The sequence below is a fragment of the Canis aureus genome, chromosome 16, assembly GCF_053574225.1.
Source record: "Canis aureus isolate CA01 chromosome 16, VMU_Caureus_v.1.0, whole genome shotgun sequence".
NCBI lineage: Eukaryota > Metazoa > Chordata > Mammalia > Carnivora > Canidae > Canis > Canis aureus.
The window spans coordinates 4,769,670-4,793,545 of NC_135626.1; the positions used below are offsets into that span (position 1 = coordinate 4,769,670).

Genomic DNA, 23,876 nt, shown 5'->3' on the forward strand with positions numbered 1-23,876 from the left:
ATTTCTATATGCGTGGATGTGCACATAAATGCTGCCCTATACTGTGTGAACTGTGTGACCATAGGGACAGTAACTAAGGGTTGTAGGGAGAGGAGACTTTCCTTTTTTTATTTTGTGCCTTTTTACTTAGGTTTATAATTTCAGCATGCATCTGTATTACTTTTATGCAAGAAATTCAGGAAGTCCTTGATAATGTTAGGTGCCCCTGGGCTGGATGGACTAAGGTTTCTGAGAATGAGGATGGGGACCTTGTCCACATCTGCCTTCCTGGCTTCAGCACACCATGCATGGGCTGTGGGGGGCACTCAGTCATACCTGCCACCTGAATTTGTGGATTGCTGCCTGTTTGTGGGGGCCTGCCTTAGCTCCATAAATGTAGGTGCTTCCCTTCCCAAGAAGATGCCCTCCTGGTCCTTTTCTCTGGGTTCAATCAGTTTCACAGGTTTTGTCCCTTTTTTTAATGAGATCTTTGGACCTCCATCTCTAAATCCAGCCTTCTTTCTCACACTCTGCTGCTTTCTCTCCTCCACAGGGGTACAGCCATGGTGGCGCTTCCCCAGCTCATTCTCCCTCCCTCAGTGAGAAGGTGGGATGTTGGAGGTTGAACATCTGGTGGGTGGTTTGGAAGGTACGGGGTGGGAATGGGGGAGTGGTGGTGAGTGCTGCAGTGAGTGATGGCATTCAAGTCTGACATGTGCTTACGTGGCTGGACAGGGCTTCTCTTTGAAAGCTCGATGCTGCTGCTTGCCAGGAAAAGAGGTTTGGCCAGTTTGGGGAGGGTCAGGAGGAGGTAGAGATAACAGCCCTGCCAGCCCATACAACAGGGACTTTCTGGAGCTGCTGGCCAGTAGTCCAGCACCAGAGTGCTGGTTACCTTGGGGGAAGCCTTTTGGTAATAGGAAATCTGCATGCTATTGCTGTGTGTGTGTATTCGTGTGTGTGCATACACACATAGACTTAACGCTCCTGAAGTGATGGAGGGGTTGTTCTGCCCACAACCCTCTCTGTTTCTTTCTTATGTGTCTTGTCATAGCTTCTGTTCAAGACACAGGAAGGTGGAGCCAGCCTCCACCATATCTACAGAGAGCAGTCCACTCCACACTGAGGAAGCAGGCTCTGAAACGGGGCTTGGGATCCATTTCCATACTTGTCTGAAACATTTGGAAGAGATCACTCTCTTGTAATTGAACATTCCTGGACGTGTGTATTTTCTTTGAAAAGACCTCCATACACTTAGGAAAAAGTGGTTATTTTGCTTCTCAAAAGTGGTCTGCACCCAGACTGTCTCATGTTATTTTCTTGGTTTCCTGAGCCTGCGATGCTGAAGGAGAATTCTGAAAGTTTGGAAGGAAACCAGCATGGCATATGGGATTTTCCTTCCCTCTTCAGGAGCCCACACACAAGAACAGATTCTGTCATACCGAAACAAGAGATGAAGGATTGTTCTGTGGTCCTGATACAATTGCCACGTTCTTGTGAAGTTACATCATGAGAATTGCTTGCTCTTCAGCAGTGTTTTGGTTTCCAAGGAGGCATTAGTAGTGTGTGTGTGTGTGTGTGTGTGTGTGTGTGTGTGTGTGGTGAGAGAGCCAGAGGATAGAAAGATGGGGTTTTGGTGTGATTCCAATTAAAATGGCAAGCTCAGGAGATCCCTGGGTGGCTCAGTGGTTGAGTGCCTGCCTTCAGCTTAGGGCATGATCCTGGAGACCCGGGATCGAGTCCCACATCGGGCTCCCTGCATGGAGCCTGCTTCTCTCTCTGCCTGTGTCTCTGCCTCTCTCTCTCTCTGTCTTTCATGAATAAATAAATAAAATCTTAAAAAAAAAATAAAATGGCAAGCTCAAAAAGCTGGAGCTCTGGCCTTCCTGCCAGACTGGCCCCTGTCCAGCAGGGGCCATGGTCAGTACAGACATATAAAAGTACATCCCTGAGTTAGTGTCATTAATCTCTTTGCACCTCCATTTCCTCATCTGTAAAAAAAAAATTTTTTTAATGCATGGAAATCCCCAGCCAGAATGTGAAACAAAATGTCTAGTAAATTGGTGTTGACAGTGGTGAGCAGATAATGGTGTGTGAGCTCCTTGAGGCCAAGGACTGGTCTGAATTCTCACAGAGCAGGGTTTATTAGGAGGTTTCACCAAGTTTGCTGAACAGATGAGGGAGTGACGAGGAGACTGGACTCTGTGGCTGTGGCTGTAATGTCTGGGCTATCCATGAAAACAGACTCTCTGGGGATCCCTGCCTAGCTTATTGGCCACCGTGTGTTAGGATGGACACAGGCTGGGGTCTGGTGAGGAGGAGAGCATGCTCCCTTGTACTCCTGGCACACTGGCACATCAGGAGTCCTTTCACACCCCGGGCTTCCATACTTGCACAGGGTACCCTCATCAGCCCTTTCCTTGAAATGTTCCCACTAGTCGTTTGAAAGCCATCACTCTTCTCAGTGATGTCTTCTTTGGCCCCCCCGGGAAAACCTGTGATCTCTTAGAACACATGTCCCTTGAATATCTACTTACTGGGTGTTCTCCCCACTATACTGCAGGACCCTGGAGGGCAGGGCTGTGTCATTTTTTACTCTGGATGCCCAGAACTGGTCCGCCAGGGGGCTCATTGGGTGGGTGGGTGGTATGTGAATGAACGAACAGCTGTGGGTGGGTGCATGAGTGAATAAATGAACAGCAGAACAACATGTGGCTGTTACCCCCTCATGATAGCCCCAAGTTTAGATGTCCTCCTTGGTTCCTCTTTCTTCTTCTCCCCTCACATGTGATCCATCACCAGGTCTTGTCTGTTTCCCTCCAGAGCCCCTCCCAGATCATCCCCCAGCAGTCCATGCCATTTCCTCTCTTACCCCTGCTGCCTCTGAGGCTCCGACTTTGTCTTTCTCCATCCAGTTCTATGCCCAGTAGCCAAAGTGACCTCAAAAACAGTAAGATCAGATCCTGTCATTCCCCTGCTCAAAACCTTTAGGACACCAGAGGGTTCCCACTGCACTCCAGATGAAACCCATACACCCACCATAGCATGTGAGGCCCTTCATGTGCTGGCCCCAGCCTATTCTGTCCACTGCCTTCTGCCCACTCGGGTCCATCTGCCTCCATCACAAGCATGCTAAGTTCATGTGTGTCTCAGGGTCTTTGCACTTGCTGTGTTCTCTGCAAAGAACACACAGTGGTTTTTATGGCCTCACTCCTTTTTTTGGGGGGCGGGGGCTTACTCCTTCCTAAGGTTTCAGTCCAAATTTCACATCCTCAGAGCATCCTTCCTTGACCACTTGGCAAATACCATCCTCCATCCTATTTTAGTTTTTTGAGATATTTCTCACCATCTGAAGTTATCTTTTTTGTATCCATGTGTGTATTTTCTGACTTCTGCACTGGAATGTAAGTTCTGTGGGAGCAGAGCCTGCTCTCTTGATGTCTCCAATGCCTGAAACAGGGGTTCTGGACCACGCATCACTGAATTTTAGTGGGAAAAAGATGACATATTTATTTTCACCAACTTCTAACTGAAATTTAGCATTTCTCTCAGTTACTAATATAGACACCGAATCACAGTAATAATAATAGTACTTGGGACTTTGTCACCAATAAAAATCACAGATGTTGGGGATCCCTGGGTGATTCAGCGGTTTAGTGTCTGCCTGCTTTTGGCCCAGGGAGTGATCTTGGAGTCCCGGGATTGAGTCCCACATCAGGCTCCCTGCATGGAGCCTGCTTCTTCCTCTGTCTGTGTCTCTGCCTCTCTCTCTCTCTGTGTCTCTCATGAATAAATAAATAAAATCTTAAAAAAAAAAATCAGGTGTTTTCATATGACATAACAATCATTAGCCTCTTAGAATATCTATGCTCATAACTACTTTCAAATTATGGTAGTTATTAAACCCGCCAACAGATTTTGTTATTTAATGCAATAATAAAAAATATATGTACATGTATCCCCCTACATGAAGAAATATACATTATTATGTTATAAAGTATTTTATACAGTTATTAACTGTATTTTAATATAATTGGTTTCCTGGGTAATCCTGTGTAATTTTATTTTATGCATGTAGAAACTTTTCTGTGAGGAGGGACCCAGAGGTTTCACTAGGCTGCCAAAAGGGTCCAAGCCACAAAAATGGTTAGGAACTCCTCGCTAGAACGATGCCCACATGAAGTAGGAGCTCCATGAGTGAGTGAATGGTGCATATCTTTCTCCATTCAGATGAGCCCTTTGTGTTTTCAGGGTCATGTTCCTGGTGGTGTGGCATGAACTTGGTGTTTAAGAAGTAGCCCTGGCCCAGGTCTTTTGGAAAGCCACTCTAACTACCGGCCACTGAAAAAGAGGCATCTACCACAGAGTTGGGGGTGGGAGCCAGGTCACTGCCCTCCTTTTCTTTCAGACACAGGCTTTGCCTTTAGCTTCTCCATGCATCTGCCCCTTTTACACTCTGGCCGACTATCCCTGTACCAGGCAGGATCTGGCCACCCCCTAGAAGCAAGGGCACAGTGCCTCTGTTGGTTGACCAGCAGAGACCAGTGTCTCAGGGTCCGGAGTTCCTAGGAGAATCAGGTGGCCACTCTGGTCCAGTCATCAGGCGCAGTTGTCATCATCAGGGGCCTTCCCGTGGGGTGTGGAAGCAGTTCTCAGCAGGTTGCCTGGGCCAGGCTGACTCTGTTGGTGGGAGTCTAGTTTCTAATGAGGAATTGGGGCCTGGCCAGGCCTCAGGGACAGAAGGTAGATGGGTGGGGGTTTCTCTGGGCCCTGGAAAGGATATTCTGTTCTGCTTAGTTCTGTCATTTCGTAGCATGTGAAATATCACTTATTGGAGAGTTGCTGCTCATAACTTAGGCTATTTTTGTCCATGGGGAGACACGTAGGAGTTGGATCTCAAACAAGTGTTCTGTCTTTCTTTCCAGCCCAGGCTGCTTATAGGAAGCATAGGGGTAACACACTGCTGCTGATGTGCTTTGTCTCTAGGTGGGCCGGAGGGATGTGGGGTGGACAGATCAGGCCTCTTGGTGGAGGAGCTCTGCACTCAGACACCTGGACTCAGCCTGTGTTCCCCAGACACCTGGGGACCACAGCTGGGAACCCCTTTCCTGCAGTGGAAGCCTGTGGTTTCATAGCACAGTGCCGTGATTTCTTCAATTTTTTGTTTCTTTATTTTAGGAAAAAAGAATAGGTAGACTAGAACTGTAGGATTAGATTAATACTCACAGTAACTAATAACTTTGAGTGCTTGGTCTGTGGCTGGCCGGGTTGAAGTGTTTTATATGCGTTTTCTCGCTGGGTCCTCGTGGGCTTTGAAGGAGGGCCAGGCGCTGGTGTTGATGGACCAGGGTTTGAACTCCCCAGTCCCACCACTCAATGAGCAGTAACATCAGCCCTTGGTGCCGTGATTTCCAGGAGTAGAAGAGTCTCTCAGAGCCAACAACAGTCTCTTAGATGCAGTCTCTCTCCTGCATGGGGTTGTTGTGAAGTTGAAATGAGCTAGAAATGTAGTGCCTGGCTCAGATTCATGCAGTTGCCATTCCCTGGATGTGCTGGTGTGTCGACAGGGGCACGAAAGTGGAGACGATGCTGGAGAAATGGTCAGAGCTGGTGGCATCAGCCACCAGACAGGATGCACGGACTGAGCAAATGACCCGCCATGGAGGAGGGAGGAGGAGCGAGTATGGAGGAGAGTATGAGGATAAAACATGGCACCTGTGTGACTTGAGAATTTATGGTGTCAGGCAGGCAGGGAGCACTAAGGCCTCTGGTTGGGGCCAGGCAGAGCAGATTGGGCTCCATGTTGGACTCCCCTTGGTGAAGACCTGCAGAGTGCCAAGCATATCCTGAAAGGAGTAAAGCCCACCTCAGCCTGGAACAGGAGCAAGCTGGATCCACAAGGAACATCAGCTGGCTGTCTCACATGGACAGAATCCATGGTGATTCTGTCAGGCTTGGGTTGAGTCACTTCAGTCCGGCTTGAGCTGATCTGAACATGGTCCATCCAACAAGCTGGTCACTTCTGGCATAGAGAGCCTGGCTGGGTTGACCCCAACTCCCAGTCCACATGAGCTTGTTTGTCTGGTCTGAGACAGACCTGCAGCTTGAGCCAGTCTCATGCTGCTGCTTTGAGCTCTTGAGCGGGCCTTACTTTCAGCCATTTCTGGATTCCTGACTTTGAAGTCCCCATGTTACTTACAGGGTGTCTGTTGAAGGGTCCCATCTATCTGACTCCTGGGAGGCCTTCCCTTTGCCCCAGAGGCTCTTTCCCCTCCTCTCAGTCCTGTCTCTTCTGCACTGGAAATTCCTCAAAGTTTTTTGCTTATTAATAACCTTTCTCTCTTGTCATGTGCTAATGTAGTTTGTTTTTGCCATTTTGCTACTTCTTGGATTATTTCAAAGGGATGTAGAGGGGGGCAGTTAAACATGTGAGTTCAGGTTGCCATCATGAAACAGAGTTTGTGATTGCTGCTTTTGTTGTAGTGTAGTTCACATAACGTAAAATTCACCCATTCCCAGTGTACGATTCTGTGATGTTTAGTGAATTTACAGAGCTGGGTGACTATCATGATGATCCAGTTTTAGAACATTTCCATCACTTCAGAAAAATCCCTTGTGCCTCTTTGCACACAGTCCTGCCTCCACCCCCAGCCAATCGCTGATGGGCTCCTATCTCTGAATTTGCCTTTTTTGGACATTTCATAAAAATGGGATCTTACAGTACAGTCTTTTTGGTCTGGCCTCTTTCACTTAGCATAGTTTTTTTGAGGCTTATTCATGTTACAGTTTGTATCAGTATTTCATTTCTTTATTGCTGAGTAGTATTCCACTGTATAGATATATCATTGTTGATCCATTCATGAGTTTAGATTGTTTCCAGCTTTTGGCTCTGATGAATATTTCACATATGTGTCTTTCATTTATTTTAAGGTAGCTACCTAGGAGTAGAATGGCTGATCATTTGGTAGATGAATGTTTAATTTTTCAAACAAACTATCAGGGATGCCTGGGCGGCTCAGTGGTTGAGTGTCTGCCTTTGGCTCAGGTCATGATCCTGGGGTCCTGGGATCGAGTCCCACATCGGGCTCCCTGCAGGGAGCCTGCTTCTCCCTCTAACTATGTCTCTGCCTCTCCCTCTCTCTTTCATGAATAAATAAATTAAAAAAAAACTATCTAAAAAAAACCTATCAAACCACTTACCAAAGGAGAATGCCTCCCTACCAGCAATGTATAAGGGTTTCATTCATCTGTGTCCTTGCCAACACTTGGTGCTGTCTTTTTCTATATAGCCATCCTCACAGGTGTGAGGTGGTAAGCTCACTGTGGCTTTAATTTGCCTTTCCCCGAGGCATTTCTCTTCACCATCCCTAGGCCTTCTTTTGCTAAAGGTCTCTTCCTCTCTTTTGTGTGGCTATCTTGCACACCTGCCCCAGCACGGGCTCAGGGTCTTGGGGGAACCACAGGCCTGGCTCCTCCGAGGACAGAAGTGATTAACCGGTGGATGTTCCCAGCCTGTCCCCTTTCCCTGCTCCTGAGAGTTTGGCCTCTGAGGAAAAACTTAATCGAGCTATGCTTCCCCTTCTCTTCTTTCTTGTTTTATATGAAAATAATGGAGCATTCAGGAAAGTTGAGAGACTAGTGCACTGCACTCCTCCTGTCAGTGGATGTCACTTGTCAGTGTTTTGCCACAGTTGCTTTATCTCCACTTCAGTGTAGTTTGTGGATTGATTTGAAACCAAGTTGCAGACTCACTTTAGCTCTGAATTCTGCCCTTCCGTCACCCAGATAGACTTTCTCCTTAGTCTCCCTACTGTTGGTCTCATGCCCCAGAAGATGAATTGTAGTTCCATATCATCCAAAATGTCCATATCCAGCCATCCCTGGTTGACCACCAAATGTCAAGAAAAGTCAGAAATCCAGGATTCTATGTGAAACCTTTTAATTAAATTTTTTTTTAAGATTTATTTATTCATGGTTCTTCTCAGTGTCTGGGAGAGGGAAGATGGGAGGGTGGAGGCTCATAGGCTGCTGCTGAGGAGGACATGGCTGACGAGGGAGCCAGCAGAGAGGTTGTGAGAGAATGGCCCTGTGGCTCTGGAGCTGTGTGAGGCAGAGCCTGCAGCACTCTGACCTTCCTTCTTGGTGCTTGACTCTGTCCTGTCTGGCACGCTGCTCTGCCATGGGCCCTGTGGCTGGGCTCCAGCAGGTCACAGGCTGGGCAGAGATATTCTCTGTCTACCTCCAGACCATCTTCCCCCCATGAGCTTCCGACGAGACCTTGCCCTCCGGGGTGGATTTTCTCTCAGGTACCGCGGGTTTGGCCTACATCCCAGATGAAGTTCTTAATGTTCTTCCACAAATCTGCTGTACCACCTCTGTTCCTTTTCTTAAGGAGGGATACACCGTCCTTCTGGCACTGCAGGCCAGACACTATTCATATCTCAGCTCATTCTTCCCTGTCCCCATCAGTCTCTGCCCCTGGTGCTCCCCATCTGCCTCCTTCTCTCTGACTTCACTGTGACAGCCTTACTTAGTGCAGATTATCTTCAGCTTTGGCCTGGATCATCGAAGTTGGCTTCCAGTTGGTACCTCCACCTTCCTCTCTCCTTCCCATTATATCCTCCCTACTTTCCTGGTCACTTTCCTGCTAAAAAGCAGGTGGCGGCTACAGTTCTGTGTTCAGTGATGTGATAAATGCTCTACTAGAGGTATGTACACATCGGCACTAGAGCACTGAGTTCTGGTCCAAGTGGTTCAGGCATAATACTCAGAAGAAATGATGTTTGAGGAGGTCCTTGAATGATGGTGGGATCAGGGGACAGCATGAGTGAAGACGCCAAAGCACGAGTTATTTGACCTCTCTGTACCTCAAATTCCTCATATGTAACATGGGTGTGATAGGACCTGCCTAAGGCTGTTGTGAGTGTTAGTTGAGTCAATATACATAAAGTGCATGGCACATGGTGAGCACTCTGCAAATATTAGTTATTATCTCCTTATTACTGATGAAGTGGTCAAGTGTACAGGGAAACATGGTAGAATCAGTTTGTCATCTTTACCTGCTTTCATTTAAAACAAAGGTCACAAACTCTAGTACCTGAGAGGGCCAGGCATGTACCCAAACAATTGCACAGGCCAGGTAGGGTCCAAAAGCCTCTTGCTCCAGTAAAAGGGGCAGTTGCTGTTCTGCTCAGCTGATGGTCATCATGTGGGAATGTGGGCCTTGTGCTGTCAGGTATTTCCATTTTCAAGAAAAGTCAGAAATCCAGAATTCCATGTGAAACATTCTAATTTTCTCTCTCTCTCTTTTTTTTTTAAGATTTCATTTATTTATTCATGAGAGAGATGCAGAAAGAGGCAGAGACATAGGCAGAGGGAGAAGCAGGGTCCCAGCAGGGAGCCTTATGGGGGACTTGACCCCAGGAGCCCAGGATCACGACCTGAGCCGAAGGCAGACGCTCAACCAGTGAGCCACCCAGGCATCCCCAAAACCTTCTAATTTTTTTTTTTTAAGATTTTATTTATTCATGAGAGAGAGAGAGAGAGAGAGAGAGAGAGGGGCAGAGACACAGGCAGAGGGAGAAGCAGGCTCCATGCAGGAAGCCCGATGTGGGACTCGATCTTAGAACCCCAGGATCACGCCCTGAGCCAAAGGCAGACGCTCAACCTCTGAGCCACCCAGGTGCCCCCAAACCTTCTAATTCTTAAATGTTGTTGATAAATTTTAAAAATATGAAAATCTGCACAAGCCAAAGAAACTACATCTGTGGGCCATATTTAGCCTGAAGGCCACTGGCTTATAACCTTCTTTTAAAGGTCTCCTTTGGGGTCTTCTGCTCAAATCCTAGCACAACATCCACCCCCCTCCCCACTCCTTACCTCCCACCAGGCTGGGATTAAGTTGGTTTTGAAGCTGGTTTTCATGAGCCCCTTTGCCTTTCAGGACTTCTCCAGACAGGTTATGTCACCGACAGAGGCTGCCCTGAAGCTCCCTGCGGCCTGGAGACTATGTACAAGAGGAATGGTCTGATGGCTAGTGTGTTGGTCACCTCTGCCACTCCACAGGTATAGGGGCTATGAGAATTGGGACAGTGGGTGGGGGTAGGGGGGCTCCTTTCAGCGGATCCAGGCCCCAGCTAAGTTGTGAACAGCAAGGCAGCAAGGCTCCATGAATACACCATTCTTAGCACTCCTGAGGCCCTTGGCCACACCAGGCGTGAGATTTGGGAGGCAGTCAGCCCCGAGGATCAGTACATTTTCTACAGTCATTCGCTTCAAAGAAAAGCAAACACCTGCCCAGTCCAGTTGTAGCAAGTGCCACATTCCATTTTGGTGGCAAGATGGGATCAGTCCTTTCCCAAGAAAAGCTGCTGCTGCTGATTGTAAATATGTCACACATTCCAGAATGAAGTCAGGCAGAAGTGATTCCAGCTGGCTCTGTGTTCTTATTTACCTTGCTTTGTAGGAGATGGCTGTAAGGACTGGTGGTCCGAGAGTAGCCTGGGAGAGTAGGGCCCCTGCCCTGCGGGCGTGGGGGTGTGGGGGTGTGTTTTCCAAGTGAAGTGATGGAACAGAGTCACGTGAAAGGAGTGGGTGTCATCAGGCCCAGGAGCACCACCTTGCCAAATGTGTAATGCCTGGCTCCCATGACAAACTGTCAAGGGAGTGCTCAGTCTTCTGAGCTTACAGGTCCCTCACAGTTGAGCTGGGCTTTTCAAATGATCCTGTGTGATTGGCTAGAAATTCACAGGAACCTATTCATATCTTATAAACCCTTAACAAATTCCTTCTTTTGATCTCTGCTTCTGAAAACAGACTTGTGAGTACCTTTTAAAAGCCCCTGATGGTGCCAGTATAGGTTTAAATGAAATCACTGAATCGTCATCACCACCACCACTAATATTTTTGGGGCAACCCTGTGTTAAGTAAAGCCTCTTGTATGAGTGTGTGTCTGGGCAGATGCAGTGGGGTGTTACAGGAAAGATATAAAACCTAAAATCCCAGGAATGGGCTGTTTGGTAACTGGAGGAATCAGGCTTCTCTTCTCATTTACAATTTACACTCCACCTAGAGTAAAACTTCTGTCTTTTCTGATTTCTCTGTGTGTATGTGCATATATATAAACACACACATATATGTATATACTGAGTATGTGTGAATACGAATGTGTATCTGGAGCACGGTAAGTACTCAAATAGTTGTTGAATGAAAGAACACATGTTTAATTGAAGTACTCAGTAAATTTTGGAGATTGAATGGCACCACACACACATCCACCCCCATAATTCAGTGCATCCTATATGCCAGGGCCTTGTCTTGCATGTTCCACAGGTGTTATCCCACGAATCCTCACAGTAGCCTGATCAGGTATGTACTGTTGCTTCACCCCTAGTTTATAGATGGGGGAACGAGGCAGGAAGAGGCGAATAAACTGGCTCAAATCACACAGCTGGTCAACGGTGGGTGGGGATTTAGAGCCAGACCCCTGTGACTCTCAAGCCAGTGCTCTTAACCCTGATGACACTACGCTGAGGAAGACAACCCTGTCAACCTGATGTAGCCTGCTTTCTGGAACGTGGTTGTGGAAGTGCAGAGTGACTTACAGGGAGTCATCTGCTTGGGGTCTGTGCATAAGACCGAAGGGGCAGAACAGACTGCCAATGTCGGAGGCATTCAGGATTTGTCTTTGTTACTTCTCAAAAGTTTAGCAAGTGCCATTATTAGGGAACTTCTAAAAAAGCCATGGCCGAGTCTGCCCAGGCCCCTTGAATCGGCATCTCCTGGGGGAGGAGGATTCCGCAATCTACTTTGTTAGCTTCATTTTATATAATCTGTGCCACAACCCTGGGGAGTAGGTGCCAGTGTGCCATTTCACAGAGCTGAGATGGTAAGGTGAAGTAGCTTGTGTGAGGTCAGGCAGCAGGTGGTGTGGAGCTGGCATTTCCACCAGGCATGACTTCAGAGCTCTTAACCAGCATGATGTGCTACTTCTTAAGATCATCTTAGAGTTCTGGACATAACAGCCTTGTTGGTGAAACTTTTAAATGACATAGGCCTATTGAAATCTACACGTTTAAGTTTCCACGCCTCCTTTTAACCTCACATTTTCAGTTGTTGACTGTTGGTTTCCCTCATTGGCCTAAAAACACTCTAGTTTCCAGTAAGATTGTAAAGTTTTTCCAGATATAGCCATTTTGGAAAGAGTGAAATAAAGAAGAATTAATAAAAGCATGTTCTCTAAAACCCAGTCCAAGATATTGAGGTTAATGGAAACCACAAAATCCCTCTCCATGGGTTGAGACGAATAAAACCATTTATGAACAGGGCACAATTTTTGGGTAGTAAGCTTGATTGGCTCCCCAAAGTAGAATTTGATGAAATTAAATAAAATCAAGGAGAAGGTATGTTCAACATTCTGGGATCCCCCACAGTGTTGGGTTTCATGAACCTGGCCACATCTGGGGAGTTTTAACTTCCTCTTTGATGGGAGACCCCCTTCTCTACATGCAGGGCTCATGGTATTCTCCTTTATAAGGGATTCTACTAAATATAACTTTTATGCCCATCTCCAAAGCCAGTTGGTTACCTCTCACCTCATCAGCTAACTGGCTTTGAATTCCAAGTGGCCCATACATGAAGTGAGCCTTGAGAGCCAGTTTAACATTTTGTGTAAGAATTTCCTGTAATGACTTCAAGAAAAAAAAAAAAGGTGAAACCAGGTAATGTTTGAACGACAGAATAGGACAGACGATTGCCTTAGGCCTCCTAGGATGTGAAGGCCTGTTTTCTCTGAAGGAGGAGTGGGCTATATCTTTTTATCCCACCAGAAGCAATTGGGGGTAGTGATCGAGGGTATGCATCTGGTGTCAGGTAGACACAAAACTAATTTCATTTCCTGGCTCTTCAGTTTCCTAACCGTGATTCCATGGGGGAGTGGCATTGCCTCTGCTTCCTTACCTGTAAAGAGGAAATAAAAATAGTGTGTACTCAGTTCTTAAGGGAATTAAGCAAGACTATACATATGAAGTGCCTACCACAGTGCCTGGAATGGGGTGAAGCAGCGAGCAGTAGGAGCTTTGCTCACTGTACAGTTGTGTCACTCTTGCATCCTCGGTCTGGGTATGGCAGTCAGCGATTCTGGAGTCAGCCCAACTGCTCAGGTGGCACCCTCTCTCCCTGTCTTCCGCAGGGCAGCAGCAGCTCAGACTCTCTGGAGGGCCAGAGCTGCGACTATGCCAGCAAGAGCTATGATGCCGTTGTCTTCGATGTCTTGAAAGTGAGTCCCGAGGAGTTTGCTGTAAGTAACGTAACTGATGTGGGTGTCTGGGCACCAAAGTGGGGTGTGACAGGGGGCAGCAGAAAGTTCCAATTGGAGGTGGAAACAACCCATATGCCCAACCATAGGGACCGTGGGATATGATATTCTTTATGAAATCCTAAGCAGCATTAAAAAGGTTGCCGTCAATCTAGAATTAACCACCTTAGAAGTCATGTGCAGTATGTACGAATAGTAAGTGAAAAGGGCAAAGTTATAGCACCATTAACAGAGAAGAGTGCCAGTTTTAAAAAGCATGTACAATACACGCATATTTGCATAAGAAGAGGTCTAAATTTTATGTTTACATATTCATAGCTATAGCCAAACGTATGCAGGATTCTAGTAAATTGGAATTTAATTTTTCTTCTTTTTGTTTACTTTCTACATTTTTTACAATGACTTTACTATGATGATAGAAAAAAGTATTTTGAAATAATAAATATTTTTAGATGGTTTTTCCTTCAGCATGTTTCTGCTGGTCTGATGGAAGGCTTTTCCTTGTGGCAGAGGAGCAGAGTTGGCTCTTCTTTGGCCATGACTTGGTTTCTTCCTTTTGTCCTTTGAGGGTAGAGGAGTATATTGCCCCTGGGGTGACCTGGAGCCTAACTGCAAGTACCGCCCCAGGGCTATGATTCCCAGGGCTGTGATTCCCAGGGCTGTGATTCTCGGCAGCACCATCATAGACCTGTTTCCTGCCATGCCCACTTCCTCCCTTTTCCCTTTGCTGGAACAGGTTTCTGCCCCCCAGGGTGCAGGGGACTGACTGGGCCACATCTCAGCATTCTGCCATTGCCAGCTCCCATGTTTATTTTGTGCCCTGCTGAGCCTGGCATGTGCATCATCTTCAACGTAGCCAAGGGATCATTTAAAAACCTGCTTAAAGGGATGCCAGGTTGGCCCAGTGGTTGAGTGTCTGCCTTTGGCTCAGCATGATCCCGGAGTCCCAAGATCGAGTCCTGCATCGGGGTTCCCTGCGTGGAGCCCGCTTCTCCCTCTGCCTGTGTCTCTGCTTCTCTCTGTGTCTCTCATGAATGAATGAATAAATGAATGAATGAATAAATAAATAATCTTAAAAAAAAAGAAAAAACCTGCTTAAAGCTCTCTAGCAGCTGCCTTGGCTGAGAATGAGATGCTGTATTCCTCCCTTCCTCCTCGGCCTCCAGTGCCCGCTGTCTTCTGGCCAAGCCTCCTCTTCTGCCCCATCTCTATGCTCCCCAGTTATACCTTGACTCCCTCTTTCTAACCCAGACTCACACAGTGTCCCCCTGCCACAGGTCCCTGTGTTTCTCTTCCTTCACTCCTACTGGCTCTTCTTCATGTCTCTGTCTCTGTCCTTGGGCCTAAAGTGGTGTCTCTCCATCACTCTCTTTGCTCTTACCCTGCCATGGTTTCTTCATATTTCTTATTACTACTACCCAACATTATGTGATACAATATTTTTTTTTTTTTTTGTGATATATCTCCTCCACTGGAATAGAAACTCTTTAAGGACGGAAACTTTATCTGGCTTGTTCATTACTCTTTCCCCAGTGCCCAGAATGGTGCCTAGCTCATAGTAGATACTCTGAATACATGTGGACTGAAAGAATTCAGTCTTCAAAATAACCAATGAAGCAGATTATTAGCTCCTCATTTTCCAATAAAGAATAAAAGATCTAACAGATTAATTATTATTTTTTTGCCTGGATCAGATAGCCAGGTATCAGCAGAGCCAGGTCTAAAACCCCCACCTCCTGATTATTCACCTAATGCTGGGTGGTAATATTAAGGGCAGCTCCCATTTTTGAACACCTACCATGTCTAGGTCTTAACCTAAGTGCTTTGCGTGCATTATCTAATTTACTTCTCATATCAGCCTGATAAATTAGGTATACTTATTATTCCCAGTTTATTGATGAGCAAGTCAGTGCTTAATGAAGAAAGTCACTTCTTCACACAGAAAGTAAGTGGCACTGTCTATCTGGGATTTAAAACCAGGGCTGACATTCTAGACCAGCATTATCTAATGGGAATATAATCCGAATCACATGTGCAATTATATTTAATTATTTAAAAAAATTTTAATTCTAGTATGGCAGACATATAGTGCTATATTAGTCTCAAGTGCATAATATAGTGATTCAATAGTTCCATATATTACGTAGTGATCATCATGGTAGGTGTACTCTTTAATCCCCTTCACCTGTTTCCCCCATCCCCCCACCCACCTCTCCTCTGGTAACCATCAGTTTGTTCTCTATAGTTGAGTCTGTTTTTTGGTTTGTCTCTTTTTTTCCTTTGTTCATTTGTTTTGTTCCTTAAATCTCACATATGAATGAAATCATATAGTATGTCTTTGATTGACTTATTTCGCTTAGCATTATACTCTCTAGATCCATCTATGTTGTTGCAGATGGCAAGATTTTGTTCTTTTTTTAATGGCTAAATAGTATTCTGTTGTATATTTATACCACATGTTCTTTATCCATTCATCTGTTGATGGACACTTGGGCTGTTTCTGTAATTTGGCTGTTGTCAATAATGCTGCTATAGGGCAGCCCAGGTGGCTCAGCGGTTTAGCGCTGCCTTCAGCCCAGGGCCTGATTTTGGAGACCCGGGATTGAGTCCCACGTCAGGCTTCCTGCATGGAGCCTGCTTCTCCCTCTGCCTCTCTCTCTTTATGTCTCTCATGAATAAATAAATAAAATCTTTTTAAAAAAAGCTGCTATAAACATAGGGGTGCACATATCCTTTCAAATTGGCATTTTCATATTCTTTGGGTAAATACCCAGTGGTACAATTACTGGATTGTAGGGTAGTTCTATTTTTAATTTTTTGAAGAACTTCCATTGTTTTCCACAGTGGCTACGTGAGTTTGCATTCCCACCAACAGAGTAAGGGAGTTCTTTTTTTTCCACATTCTTGCCAACACTTGTTGTTACTTGTGTTTTTGATTTTAGCCATTCTGACAGCTGTGAGGTGATATCTCATTGTGTTTTTTTTTTAAAGATTTTATTTATTCATGAGAGACCCTGAGAAAGAGGCAAAGACACAGGCAGAGGGAGAAGCAGGCTCCCTGTGGGGAGCCTGATGCGGGACTCAATCCCAGGACTCAGGGATCACACCTTGAGATGTAGGCAGACACTCAACCTCTGAGCCACCCAGGCATCCCTCTCTTTGTGGTTTTGATTTGTTCCTGATGATGAATGATGGAGCATCTTTTCAGGTGTCTGTTGACCATCTGGATGTCTTCTTTGGAGAAATGTCTGCTCATGTCTTCTGCCTATTTTTATTTATTTTTATTTTTTTATTTTTATTTTTTTTTAAGATTTTATTTATTTATTCATGATAGTCACAGAGAGAGAGAGAGAGAGAGAGAGAGAGAGAGGCAGAGCGAGAAGCAGGCTCCATGCACCGGGAGCCCGACGTGGGATTCGATCCCGGGTCTCCAGGATCACGCCCTGGGCCAAAGGCAGGCGCCAAACCGCTGCGCCACCCAGGGATCCCTTCTGCCTATTTTTAAATTGGATTATTTGGTTTTTTCGTTTTGAGTTGTATCAGTTCTTTATATATATTTTTGATACTAACCCTTTATTCGATATGTCATTTGCAAATATCTTCTCTCATTCAGTAGGTTGTCTTTTAGTTTTGTTGTTTTCTTTGCTCTGCAGAAGCTTTTTATTCTGTTGTAGTTCCAATAGTTTATTTTTGCTTTTGTTTTCCTTGCCTCACAAGATATATCTAAAAAAAATGTTGCTACAGCTGATGTCAGAGATCTACAGCTAGACCTCCATCCTTCTACTCCCTAGCAGGCTGAACATGAACATCCTTCTAGGTCAATAGGTGTAGATTTAATTCTCTATTTTTAAAGTTTATTTGAGAGAGAGAGTGTGAGTGTGAGCAGGGGAGGGGGGAGAGGGAGAAAGAGAGAGAATCCCAAACTCCCCACTGAGCATGGAGCCCAGCTCAGGGCTTGATCTCATGGCCCTGAGATCATGACCTAAGCTGAAACAAGAGTTGGATGCTCAACCGACTGAGCCACCCAGAAACCCTTTTTAATTCTCTATTTTTAATAGACACATAATATAACAGAGTCTGCATATACAATAATATTTTTCAACAAGTCCCTTTTCATTCCTTTATGTTGTTTCCAGATTTTTGCTACTGCAAATAATGATGTAGTAAACATCTATTTTTCTTTTCTTTTTTTAAAAAACATTTTATTGATTTATGTGACAGAAGGAGAAAGACAGCATAAGCATGGGGAGGAACAGAGGGAGAAGCAGGCTCCTTGCTGAATAGGGAGCCTGATGTGGGGCTCCATCCTAGGACCCTGGGATCATGACCTGAGCTGAAGGCAGATGCTTAACTGACTGAGCCACCCAGGCACCCCCTGTTTTTCTATCTGTATCTAAATGTAGATTTGTATGTAAAGTCTCTTTATGTACCAGTGCTCTTCTTTCTGTAGGTGTAGGGATTGTTGTGTCAACAGTTTGCTCATTTTACTTTTTAGGAGATAATATCTAAGTGCAATGCCTGATCTTGGATCAAGAAAAAATTGCTACAAAAAACAGTGTTGGGATATTTAGCAAATTTTGAATGCAGGCTGTAATTTTAGATAACACTATTGTAGCAATGATAAGTTACCTGGGTGTTATAGTTTTATTGTAATGTAAGAGCATGATCTTGTTCTTGGGAAATAACATGCTGAAGGATTTAGGAGTGAAGAGTCATGATGTCTGCTTTTTATTTTTCAGTGGTTCCCCCAAAAAGTATATGTATAATTATATAGAGAGAGCTAACGCAAATGAGACAAGATGTTAATTAGTGAAGCGAGGTGAAAAGTTAAAGATTTCATCATACTATTCTTGCAAGTCAAAAAGTGACTTTTTTTAAAAAAATCAAAAGTTAGGGGATCCCTGGGTGGCTCAGCGGTTTAGTGCCTGCCTTTGGCCCAGGGCGTGATCCTGGAGTTCCGGGATCGAGTCCCACGTCGGGTTCCCAGCATGGAGCCTGCTTCTCCCTCTGCCTGTGTCTCTGCCTCTCTCTCTCTCTCTCTCTCTCTCTCTCTGTGTCTCTCATGAGTAAATAAATTTTTAAAAATCTTAAAAAAAAATCAAAAGTTAAGAAACTTTTTAAATGGATTACTGCCAGATTGCTTTCCAAAAAGAACAGAAAAGTCTATGGTCCTGTCGCTCCTGATGGTACTGATGGACGACAAATGGCATCTTCCTGTTTAATTTGCATTTCCTTGACTATGATTCTAAATTTGCCAGACACATGCTTCCTATATCTCTGGGAGTGGAAGTAGGAATATATATCTTTGGAGCTGATTGCCTTTTGTTCTGTGAGCCCTCTTGGTCATGCGTTGGTGGAGTGATCTAAATGCAAATTTAAAGATATCTTCTGGGGACGCCTGGGTGGCTCAGTGAGTGGCTCAGTGGTTGAGTGTCTGCCGTAGGCTAGGCTTAGGGCATGATCCTGGGGTCCTGGGATTGAGGCCTACATCGGGATCCCTGTGAGGAGACTGCTTCTCCCTCTGCCTGTGTCTCTGCCTCTCTCCTGTGTCTCTCAGGAATAAATAAATAAAATCTTTAAAAAAATGTATCTTCTGTTATAAAATATGCCACTAATTTGCCAACAGCTTCTTTTGTTTGTTTATTTGGGGATTGAGAGCCTGTATATAAGGTTGTGGCTGGGAAGAGGGGATTTAGTCACCAGTGTTAGAGGGAGAAACACTGTATTGAGCATTTGCAGAAAACATTTTTTTTTGTTTGTTTCCTTTTTGGCTCAGTATCTTTCATTTATCCATGGAGAACCACTTCTTCCTTTAGGGCCATATTGTGAAGTGCTTCAACAGGTCTCTCCATTCTGAAGGATTCACCTAAACAGAGGTGTTTTGTAATACCTGGAGATTAGCCATTTCCCTAAAAAGCCTGGATTTTTAGGGAGCCCTGGACTAGAAGGAGGAGATGGGAGTTGTAGTTAGGATAAAGAAGGCATTGCCATGGTGACTAGCTTCGTTGGATATCCTGTATTAAGGCTTTATTTCCAAAAATAAGGAGAAGCCATTGAGAGACTTGTTCATGAGTGTGCTCCTCAGTCCAGGCATGTGTGCCTCACTATGGCAGGGTTACAGATTTCATTTGTTCGTTTGTTCATTCGTTCATTCATTCATTCATTCATTCATTGTTTTTGCTTATCGTCTAGTTAGTTACCAAACAGTGTAATGTTAGTTTCAGGTGTACAATATAGATATTTAACACTTACATGCAATGCCCAGTGCTTATCACGAGAAATGCTGCTGCTAGACCAGATGGCCCCATTGCCCCATTGCCCCAGATTCCCATCTGGGAATCTCCCCCGCGGGAGGGTCAAAGTCTCATGAGGCTGAGAGCTGCTCTGAAGGGGCACAGGACCTGACAAGTCTCCACCCCTACCCACACCCTCCCTTTCTGATAAAACTGCCTACTTTGGAGTGCCCATACTTCTTGGGAAGGACTGCTCATCAGCAACCTTTCCATGTGTGTTTGGCTTTGTGGTAAAATGACGTGAAATTTATAATCTGATGATTTTACCTATGTATTGACATATTATTGTTTTGTACTCATTTTTTTGGTTAGAATTGAGAGGATGGAAATGGGAGAGTCTTCTGAAAACCCTCAGATTGTGTGTTTGGGACCAGCCAGTATTTTTTAAGTTTGGTGATCTCTTTTGTTGTTTGTTTGGAATAAAATACCTGAATACATTTTCTGACTTAGGGGCCGAGCAGGAATCAGAATACTCGAAACTTGGACCATCCAAAAAAATGTGAAATGTAAAGCCACTATTTTAATAAATCATTTGGAAATTCAGTAGCAAACCCTAGAAGTGATGGCAGGATGGACAGGAAGTTTCCTCATTTTCATATTAGCAGACTTTTGGTTCTCATCCTAAATGACATTGCAAATATTCTGCTGGTCCCGATAGGGAGTTGACTTGAGTGGTGAGAGAGATTTCCAAGGTCTTCACACTGAGCTTTCAGTGTGAATCTCCTGTTTTCACAAGGCCTTTCTGTTCCCCAGGATGGCAGAAGTAATACAAATGTGAGGGGACTTGGCGAGCAATCTTTATGGGTCTGGTAGGAGAAATGCCAGTGTGTGTGCACTGCCTAGGACATAGCTCTGGGCCAGACACACAGACCTGTAGGCTTCCTGGCCTTAGTCATCCCTTGACACCTAGAGTACGAGGACCAGATCCTCCTTATGCTAGCATCCAGTGCCCCCTTGCCACTGGTGGGTAGACCTAGAGGTGAAAGGGCCCGGTTCCCAAGAACTTCTTTATTCCTAGTGCCTTTGCTGTCTCTGCAGAGCTTCCATTAGTGACAAAACTAGCCTGTTGGAGGGGTAAAGAGGCTCTCCACAGAGGCCACCTGCTTAATTTCCCTCTCTTGCTCAACCCTGAGGATGGTATGCTCTGGCCTGGATCCTGTGTTGCTCAGGGACCTAGTGGTCTTGGACAACCTTTAAATTGTTCCAAGAGGCAACCACCGTTCTGCACCTTAACCCTGGAAAGTGATTACAGTGACACACTGTGTGTGTTGCCATTTTTCCGATGTATCTGTGAAGTGAGGTTTCTTTCATGACTATTTGTTGACTCAATGTAACAGCCTCGTTGAAGAGCAACTTTTGATGCTTGAACATTCAAACAAATCAACGGTTCCTTATTTCTTAGCTCATGTATTTGTCAGGAAGCATAAGTTCACATGCTGATACATGAGCCCATCTGTGTGAGTTCACATATATATGGTATATAAGTGTAAATATATAAACACACATGGACGTACAGTTGACCCTTGAACACACAGGTTTGAACTGTGTGGGTCCGCTTATATACAGATTTTTTTTATAAATACAGTATTGTAAATGCATTTTCTCTTTATGATTTTCTTAATAATTGCTTTTCTCTAGCTTATTTTATTGTAAGAATACAGTTTATAATTCCTATAACATACAAAATGTGTTAATCAACTGTTGATGTTATTATTAAGGCTACTGATCTATAGTAGGCTATTAGTAGTTAAGTTTTTGGGGAGTCAAAAATTATATGAAGGTTTTATTTTATTTTTTTAAAGATAGATTTATGTTAGAGTGAGAGTGCGTGAGTGGGGGGAGGGGCAGAGAGAGAGAGAGAGAGAGAGAGAGGACTCCTTGGTGAGCATGGAGCTTGACATAGGGCTCTATCCAATGACCCCAAGATCATGACCTGAGCTGAAATCAAGAGTCAGATGCTTAACCGACTGAGCCACCCACTTGCCCCAATATGCAGATTTTAGATAACAGAGGGTTGACATCCCTAACCTCCATGTTATTCAGGAGTTTATGATATATATCTATATATATATAAAATCTTTGTGAAAATTCAAGATAGGAGGTGCAGAATGCCTGGCACCTGATGGATGCTCTCTGTCTCTGTCTTTATGTGCTGCATAGATGTGCTTTATCCAAATGCATGTATGTATGTATGTATGCACACATATGCATATCTAGAGATAGCACCTGTCAGATGCCAGGCATTTTGTATTTCTTGTCTTGAATTTTCCCAAGGATCCTATAAGATAGGGATTATTGTCACCATTTCCTCAACGTGGCACCTGAGACTGGGAGAGGTTAAATCGTGTGTTACAGAGAATACTACTCTTAAACAGTGGTATCCAGACACACACCCAAGCCCAGCTTATTCCAGAGCCCCAGTCCGTTCTACTGCATCATGTCCTTCTCCTTGATCTGTGTGCCGTGGGCAGGCTTGTGTTAAGAGGCACTCAGATGCCCTTTTCATTCCTTTCCCTGACCTGTCACAGGTGTCTCTTAACTGACACCTGGCATTCCAGCTGACATAGAGATGGGCAGATAATGTGAAGTCAGCTCAGTGCATGCCTTGGCCTGCGAAGATTGTCAGCAGTGTCTTACTGTTAGCTGAGGAGCAGCTAAAGACGGGAATAGCCTTTAACTAGAAACGTGTTTCCTGTATTTAAAACATTAGTGTGTTGCAAGCAAGCTGTGGTAAAGGGCCAGTTTTTTTTTTTTTAATCATTTTCCATCTGTTGGGGACTGATACTTAAAAAAAAATACAATAAAAACGTTGTGGCAGTTTGTTATAAAAGTTCCCAAATGCCTGCTCTCAAATTCTGTAGTTATCTCATTGTGAGCTGGTGGAATAAATAGTTTGCGGTCCAGCACTGGTCCATGGATGCATCTCAAGTAGCACCCTACCATGTAATTTAGAGGAGGCTTAGACTTCAGAAGAAATATACAATTTCTATAAGCCATAATTTTTTTAAAATTTAAATTTAGAGTAATAGATAGTCTCTCTGTTTAGCATTCTAATTTTTAATATTGTGTCTACAACTTTTTTAAATTACAAAAGTTTCATGCTTGAAACAAAAACTCAAATAGTACAAAAATGTCCAAACTAAAAATGTTCCCCTTAATCTCAGTCCCACCCTCCAAATGACTATTATCAATTCTTAAATAGAGAGTTTGTTTCACATTAAAGAAAGAAGGGTGTGAGGCCAAGATTTACGAAGGAGGAAGGGATAGAGGAGGCAATCTAGAAATTTTTTATTCTATTCTTTCTTGATATTTTTCTTTCCAGGCAGAATGTTACTACTCTGTATAGATTCAAAGTTATCTTTGATTTCCAGTATCTTCTAACACTGATTCTCTTTTGTTGCAGAGCCAGATCACGTTAATGGACATACCTGTGTTTAAAGCCATCCAGCCGGAGGTCTGTACTTTGTCCTTTAGACTGTTCTAAACACTGTGGCTGGGAAGAGATGATTTAGTCAGCCATGTTTGAGTGACTCTTGATTTCTCCCTTGAAGTCTCTGTAAACGCACTATTGATTTAAGCCCCTATGAAAGAGCTCATCCAGGTGCTTCTCATTCTTTGAGTCAGGTATTTGGGTTCTGCAGAGAATGTCACTGTGTCTGGCCCACTTTGTCAGGGCTGTGGGCAGTGGGTGCCCATGGCCTCCATGACTGAGCCAGGCCTTCTCACACTGACGTCTTTCCCCAGGCTCCTCCTGCTGAGAATGGTCCCTGTCAGGAAGGGGATGTGAGGGAGCATTTTTCTGGAGAGCTTTCTTTCTGTTGATCCCAAATTCTGGTGGTTTACTTGTTTCTGAGTTTGAAACCAGTTGCCACAGCAAGGCATATACATATTTACATTAAAAGCATGTGTACATTTTTAGAAATAGCATATTCAATAAAGAGAAAAAAAAAGTTGGTTTTGGTCTTTAAAAATATCCTGGAAATGTATAGTAGATGATAACAAGGCTTTAGGGTTGTTTTAGTCAGGGTTCTTTTTGTGTTGGCAAGTAATAGAAATCCATTTCAAAGTAGTTGAATAGGCAGGAAGGGAGTTCATTATAGGGAGAAAGGGGCACTTGATGGAATTCATGGGCATGGAGTTCAGGTAGCTGGAGAGCCAACCAAGATGGAAGCTCTGCCTCTTGCCTCTGCTTTTTCCTCTTTTTTGCTGTCCTGTCTTCTTTCCTGTCCATTCATGGCCTCCCCAAAGGCCTCCCATTTACATGATCCTCCTTCAGCCACCTTCCAGAC

The 23,876-nt window shown here is 44.5% G+C and overlaps 1 protein-coding gene across 12 annotated transcripts in view; it reads left to right on the top strand.

The window, feature by feature from the left end:
* Positions 1-23,876, top strand: part of RALGPS1 (Ral GEF with PH domain and SH3 binding motif 1) — a 295,262-nt gene that overhangs the window by 41,641 nt on the left and 229,745 nt on the right. For 11 of the 12 annotated variants that reach the window (XM_077850726.1, XM_077850724.1, XM_077850722.1 and 8 more), the window contains 3 exons: positions 9,923-10,044; positions 13,169-13,276; positions 22,991-23,041. In XM_077850726.1, the coding sequence (XP_077706852.1) occupies positions 9,988-10,044; positions 13,169-13,276; positions 22,991-23,041 (216 nt within the window). In that variant the 5' untranslated portion in view covers positions 9,923-9,987. The remainder of the gene's footprint in view (positions 1-9,922; positions 10,045-13,168; positions 13,277-22,990; positions 23,042-23,876) is intronic. The other variant, XM_077850727.1, reaches the window with a different exon arrangement.